The sequence below is a fragment of the Saccostrea cucullata genome, unplaced genomic scaffold, assembly GCF_032062105.1.
Source record: "Saccostrea cucullata isolate Sc308-1 unplaced genomic scaffold, CSIRO_AGI_Scuc_v1 ctg675, whole genome shotgun sequence".
NCBI classification, from domain to species: domain Eukaryota; kingdom Metazoa; phylum Mollusca; class Bivalvia; order Ostreida; family Ostreidae; genus Saccostrea; species Saccostrea cuccullata.
The window spans coordinates 144,747-152,123 of record NW_026919187.1 but is presented as its reverse complement, the minus strand read 5'-3'; the positions used below and the strand labels follow the sequence as shown (position 1 = coordinate 152,123).

General features: G+C 32.2%; 1 protein-coding gene across 1 annotated transcript; it reads left to right on the top strand.

Annotated features, from left to right (window-relative positions):
• The first annotated feature begins 1,777 nt into the window (after window positions 1-1,777).
• LOC134281788 (uncharacterized) lies at window positions 1,778-3,090 on the top strand. The gene is made up of 3 exons (XM_062764227.1): window positions 1,778-1,879; window positions 2,126-2,245; window positions 2,767-3,090. Exons 1-3 carry the CDS (start codon window positions 1,859-1,861, stop codon window positions 2,950-2,952), a joined length of 327 nt encoding a protein of 108 aa, XP_062620211.1. The 5' UTR covers window positions 1,778-1,858; the 3' UTR covers window positions 2,953-3,090.
• The last annotated feature ends 4,287 nt before the right edge of the window (window positions 3,091-7,377 follow it).

Sequence of the window (7,377 nt, the reverse complement as noted above, 5' to 3'; positions counted from 1 at the left end):
AAGCAGTTGAAAACGACTCGCTGACGGACGAAACATGCAGAAATTGAGTAACTCAATGTGAGATCAAGATTAGATTATCTTCATTCAATTTCAAATATTTTACAACTTTCAAAAGTCCATTCAAAAAATACAAATTAGGAGCAGAGCAAACACAGACCTCGCTTACATCAGAGGTGGGATCGGGTGCCATGGAGGAGTAAGCATCCCCTGCCGACCGGTCACGTCGCCGTGTGCTCCTTGTCATGATCGGGAAAAACAACGGAATCCGATGTATTTAATGGCCTAACAATTAGTATGAAATACGTCAGTCAGTATTTGAGTTATAGATAGATTGTATTTACTAACACAATGTCATTGTATCTTGGAACTTGCAAAATGATCACTTCAAACGAGAAATTCATATTTTATTAACTTGTTTTTCAATAGCTTGCCTCTTTTTAGAAATTGTTCGGGCGTAGAGCATGCTTTTGCGTATCGAATCAACCGAGAGACATAAACACCTTATGCATGCAGGTAATAAGTGTGTATTGTTGAGTAAGGGAAGTTAGCGATTGAAAAGTTGAAGTCATCACGTTTATCATAAAGCTTTGTTGTTGGTTTTAAATACCATTTACGTCTTTTTCTGGGAAATTTATCAAACAATGTGATGTAATCAACAGATGAATACAAAATTAGAAAATGTGATGCCGAAGTAAAGCCCTTATAATCAAACTTGATGTCGATGTGAGATGTCTTCATAGCTTGTAAAGCTCATTGAGTCCTAAATGTCACCAGTGAACATAGAAAGGTCCTATACATAAATTAGAAAAGTCGCACACAGAACTGAATTCCCAACTACTGATTTTTTAGGAACGCAATTTCCTCTACAATGTTTTAACTGTTCATATCACATCGCAGCGAAATTTGAGGGGATATAGTAATGCAATCCTGTGTATGACACGCCGAAAAAAATGAGCTTAACATAGTTTCACAGTTGATAAACTAGGTCTATCGACTGTAAACTATACCGGGGTAGTTTACAAACACTGAACTATAGTTAACAATTCGTTAACTGTAGTTTTCATCTGTAAAACTATATTTAACAATTGTTAACTATAGTTTACGAATGCTAATCTAAGTTTATCTGTCTGTAATAAAACGTTAACAAAAGATTTTGTTGATAAACATAGATTCACGTCTGTAAACTATATACAATCGTGAACTATAGTTAAGAGTTGTTAATCATAGTTTACAAATCGTGAAACTATATTTATCAGATCGTTAACTATAGTTAAGAGTTGTAAACCATAGTTTACAAATCGTAAAACTGTATTTATCAGATAATCTATGTTTTGCAATCGTAAATGATTGTGTGCAGTGTTAATAATAGTTTACGATTATCGCGTTAACTATGGTTTACAGATGTAAAATACAGATTAACGTCGTTAACTATAGTTTACACTCAGTCGACTATAATTTACAACCGATAAACCTAGTTTATCGACTGTGAAACTATGTTTAGCTCATTTTTGTGAATTTGGCGTGCCATACCTGTGTGTGAGTTAATGTACATGCGATACGGAAGCTTGTGAAGTGACGTTATTTGCATCGGGATCGTTTTCGAATACTGTTTTGATTTATAGCAGTGCTCTTTGCGAGGAGATGCTCCGTTTTGCGGTGCCATTGTTTAAATTGGATTCTGAGTTTCCACAAAGTGAAGAAAATCCTATTGAACAATAACTTGTCCATTTTACTACCTAAACTACAAACTAAATCCACAACTAACTTATATCTATTTGAAAAATTCGTTTTAAATAATTGTTGATGATTTTTGTAGGATACACATAAGAGCCAACATCATATTTTGACTTCCATAAGCATGATGGAGGGTTCCAGAGAGGTGATACTTTAGATATTGAAAACAGAGATGTGTATATATAAAATTTCAAAGGCTATCGATGAACAATTTTATTTACTAAGCAGTGATTCAAAAAATGATGCAACCTTGTTTAGACGCTGGTTGTAAAGCTCCCATTATTTCAGTCAAAAAGAAGCGATCCACATGCTTGTAGTACTAATTAAGACTCAAAACTGAAGATAAGAACATGTAGCAATGATCCATGCTTATGTCCGAGTTATACTGTAGGTGGTGATAGAAATAGAGAGAGAGAAAGGACCAGCTGATCTTGTATATTGCCTGTCTTGTTTCTCCTTCTGGCTGTCCAGCTGGCTGTGTGGTGCCGTGGCGTACATCATGGCTTATAAGGTATTCACTACAGCAACATGAACACAAGTTTCTTTTCTAAAGTTTAATTATACAAAGACATGAACATGCATGGAACTGTTTTTCTTAGAAATAAAAGATCGGGGTGAGAACAAGAATAAATGATAGTGGATCTACTGTCTGTCCTTAACATAAAGGGGGTCACGATCCTCCAAAATTTGGGCATTACTCAGCGTGTTCAAGACTTGTTTCATCTCATATTTGAAGGGATATCAACCCTGTAATGGACAATATTGCTATAAATTTATAGACGCTTTCACAAAATTTCTTGTTGTTCTAGTAATAAATTTCTAAAAGCGTCTATATAATATAAATGTGCCTTACAGTGTATGTTTATTGACTCCAGCTAAATACAAATTCTAGTTTCAGTAAATTGATGAACTCGATAGTTTGTAATAAACGTCTTCAAAATCTTAGTGGAAGTCCATGAAGAAGTATGTAGGTCTGTAGAATAAGTATGTAGGTGTGTTCTTGCATTCATTCTTTGTTTATTTATATTCTAGGCAGAAAAGGCAAAGAAATACGGCGACTCCCTGCGTTACAAGTTGTTCAGCAGTGTAGGCATCAGTCTGGCAGTAATAGGAATAATCATTGGTCTGGCAGTCATCGTGTCCTTCTTTAAATTCATCTTCCCGGTCTGGTACCGATCTCTCTATTTGACGGTGGAACCTGACTACGTCTGGGAGTGATGAGGCTTGGACAATAGCTATACTTCCAGAAAATGAGTAGGACGGTGTATTCATGTGATATTTTTAATCATGTAATTGGTTCATTCAGAGTATTTGGATTTGTATGTTCATACTTAGTAATAAACAAAATATAACAATTGTCGATAATTTGGTTACTTACAGAATTTTAAACACCGGAGATTATTAAAAAGGTTAAAAATTTCACCCCGGCATTGCTTTCAGAGGCAAGTATATATTATATTTTCCCACAGGCACTCCCCATCTTGATTGTTGAAAAAATATACATCTACTTTTCTATAAACAGTTATGTTTATAGTATAGTATAGTAAATGTATATTTTTTAAACAATTAGGATGGAGAGTGCCTATGTATTTTCCAAGATTTAAAACTAGGTCGCTATTGTATCTGAGTATTGAATTCTGTTGAGTGCCTTTTTGTAATATCTGAATTTACAGGGCACCAGTAAATGCTCAAAATTATAAATGTCTTGCATATTTTAGGGGGGGGGGTATTAAGTTACTGCCATTCAAGTTATTGAGAGAAAAGATACTCTAAAGAAATTTGATGTAATTTAAAACACCAGATTTTTTTTTCAAAAGTACCCCTAGTTTGAAAATGAAAATGTTGAAAGTTTATTGCACATTTATACAAGAAATCAGTGATTATCCTCTTAGTATGCTGATTTGGCAACTGCATAAAATGCACTAGTATTTTAAAGAGTTCTGGGAACCAGGATTTTTGCACAAAACGTCATTTTCTATCCTCATTGATCCCAAAATTGAAAATAAATTGAAAATAAAATTCCAAAACCTTATTGCACATGAGTATAGCACCAGCTGCAGCAATCAACTTCCGAAAGATTATCTGGGCATTGTGGATAATGCACAAGGAATTCTAGAAATACGTTTGACCCCATAGTAAAAGGCCAATTCGAAAAAATTACTTTGTAGAAACACATCGGCTACCTTCCAAAAGATTAATTGGCTCTTGCGTAAAGAGTAAGGGGAAACAGGGGCAAGGGTTGTTTTTTGTAATTTGCTTGTATAGGAATAATTTGCTTGTATAGGAAAACCGTCCCTTTTTAAATACCAATTTCACCTCCAGGTTAAACAAAAATTATCTTCTGCAGGATACTTCTGATCCTTTTCCGAAATGGTTAGAGGAATTAATAGAATTATATTTTGTAGAACCATTTTTTGTAGGAAAAAAGGTGTTTGAACCTAGTTTGATTGAGTATTTAGTGTTTTTCTCGTCAAAATTTTAAAATTGTATATTGTACGATTTATACAACCTCGGTGGATCCATTATGAAATGGGAATCTAAAGGGGCTATGAACATAATAATGATTATACATGTATGTTTTAAAATATTTACTTTTACCAATACAGTACTAGTACCAAGGTAGTTCCATTAAAAAAAAAAAAGCATCGGCTGATAAACAACGTAATTTTTTGCATTCAAAACAAACCTGTTTTGAACGTTCCCCTTAAGTCAAAGCTGGATTAAGAACCAATATAGAAAAGTTAAAAAATCAAAGTTTCTCTTTAAAACCTTTGAGTATGTTTAAGGAATAACTGTCTTATTTTCCGATTTCATGATGTGATCAATCTATTGACTTGCGTGATAATTTGCATAAACGCCGAAAATTATCACGCAAACCAATCGATTGATCGTCGTCATGAAATCGAAAAATCAGACAGTTATTCCTAATATTTACATGCTCTTGATTCTGCCAATCCACGTGCTACAAACCCTGCTTCTGTCTCTCTATGTGTCCCGCCCTGCACGTGATTTTTTTTTAACCACGCCTTTCGATGAACCATTAGTTGATGAGGAAATAAAGTACATTAACTATTTGTAATTTTATTTCGTACAAAGACATTGGAAATGTAAATATTTTTTATTAGTGTGAAATTTTTTTAACTCGATCTTTTTTTTCTCATAAAAACTTTAACTGTTGACTTTAATTTGTTCGGAACAGACCTCTGCAGTAGTGTAACATGCCGACATAAATAGACCTGATAAGACACGAACGCATAACCTTCCAAATAAAAAAAATACAACGCATTGGTAAGTCAACCAGTTTCATATAATTTAAAAATCTGAATCTACTCTCAATAAATAAAAAAAAATCAAATGCCATTTGCTATGAGTTTTCACAATTACTAGTAAATATGTCAATCTAAAAAGTTACTGATCTCTTATCAGTACAAGTACATTATCGAGAGTGGAAGGTCACTATTTTAAACATTTGTTAGACCGCTTATTTTTCAAAAGTAAGCATTTCATTATCAGTTCAATCTTATTTTTAATAAAACATTTTTTTCTTATTTTTGATTCCTCATTTCCAACAAAATGGTAGAAACCTTCAGGAGACATAATGCGTTAAAGTCATATTTTTTGTAAATTATATCACGAATCGAGTGATTTATTTTAAAATGTGAGTTTTTGTCAGCAATTTTTTTTGTTAAATTCAGCTGCAATGTAAAGAAAGAAAAGGGTACAAATTATAGTTATTTTACCATAAATATGGCACGACAACTTCACAAAAATGAGTAAAACATAGTTTTACAGTTGATATACTAGGTTCATCGACTGTAAACTATAGTCTACAAACCGTTGTTAATAATTCGTTAACTAAAGTTTTCATCTGTAGAACTTTAGTTAACGGTTGTAAACTATAGTTTACGAATGCATAACTGGGTTTATCCGTCTGTAATTAAACGTTAATGATTGATTTTGTTGATAAACACAGATTCACAGCTGTAAACTTTATAGATTTTGGTTGTAAACTATAGTTAACTACCATTCATACTGATAAATATGGCACGCCAAATTCACAAAAATGAGATAAACCTAGTTTCACATTTGATAAACTAGGTTTATCGACTGTAAACTATAGTTTACAAACCGTAAACTATAGTTAACGATTCGTTAAGTATAGTTAACGATTCGTTAAGTATAGTTTTCATCTGTAAAACTATATTTAACGGTTGTTAACAATAGTTTACGAATGATAATCTAAGTTTATCTGTCTGTAATAAGCGTTAACAATAGATTTTGTTGATAAACATAGATTCACGTTTGTAAACTATAGTTTACAATCGTAAACTATAGTTAAGAGTTGTTAATCGTAGTTTCACAAATCGTGAAACTATATTTATCAGATCGATAACTATAGTTAACGGTTTGTAAACTATAGTTTACAAATCGTGAAACTGTATTTATCAGATTATCTATGTTTTGCAATCGCAAATGATTGTTTTCAGTGTTAAGTATAGTTTACGGTTGTGAAACATAGATTATCGCGTTAACTATGGTTTATGGATGTAAAATATAGATTAACGTTGTTAACTATAGTTGTTTACAGTCCGTAAACTATAGTTTACAACCGATAAACCTAGTTTATCGACTGTGAAACTATGTTTAGCTCATTTTTGTGAATTTGGCGTGCCATAGATAAACTATATTAATATTTTTAAGAGACGTAAACTATACTTATCGATCGTAAACTATAGTTTCAAGAGATAAACTATGATTCATATTTGCCACCCTTGGTCTATTGATCAGCAATTCTATTTCAAAGGACTTTATAAAGACAATGAGTAATTTCTGCGCAGGTGTACAAGGAGAAAGGTCAATTTTCGGCCTGGCCGGTTTCGGTAATAATAATTTTTAAGAGGCAGTCCACCGTAAATCCAGGCAGTATTGTATTAATAGGCGGCACATCGAATGTGAGGAATATTTGGTAATTTATTAAAAACAATATCAATGTAGTCCAAAAGGAATAATGTAACTGAAGATTTGTTTGAAAATTGCTTATTTAGTAAAATATCCTTGTGTTTTGTGTTTTTGAATTCCCCTATATAAACCATTGAAAGTAGGTAAGAAACAAAGAGCTGTAATTTCCAATACAATTTTAACAGGACTATAATTCACACTTAAATAAACCTAGAAATATTTCATCTTTTTGTTAAAAAAATAAAATCATTGGGAAAAACACTTTTAATAGAAGTATTCTGGCAAAATATATAGACGTTTCCATGAAAAATTACGATGCAAGAGTTATCTCCCGTGGCATCGGTAAATCTGCCAAACACATTTTCATCGGAATCCTAGTGAAATATTTAGAATCAATACACTAAAGAAAATTATTAAACAAAAAATAAATAATTTATTTTCAAAATATAATTCATTTTCGCCTCCAAACATAATATTTAGATTAAATTGGCTATAATATTCAGGTAAAATAACGTTTCCATTGATGTACTTGTATCAGTGACGTCAATATATTGCGTCACAATGAAATAGTTACAAGTTTTTCAGAGAAGCTCGTAAATTCTTTCCGTAAAGTGTAAAAATATATTTAAAAAAAAATGATTTTTCTTTTTCTGATCAATAACTCTTCAGAGTGCATTATACTAA

Coding starts and splice junctions, on each gene's coding strand:
- LOC134281788 (XM_062764227.1), top strand. CDS start 1,859: ATGATGGAGGGTTCCAGAGAG. Junction 1,880..2,125: donor TGATGGAGGGTTCCAGAGAG/GTGATACTTTAG, acceptor GTTATACTGTAG/GTGGTGATAGAAATAGAGAG. Junction 2,246..2,766: donor CGTACATCATGGCTTATAAG/GTATTCACTACA, acceptor TTTATATTCTAG/GCAGAAAAGGCAAAGAAATA.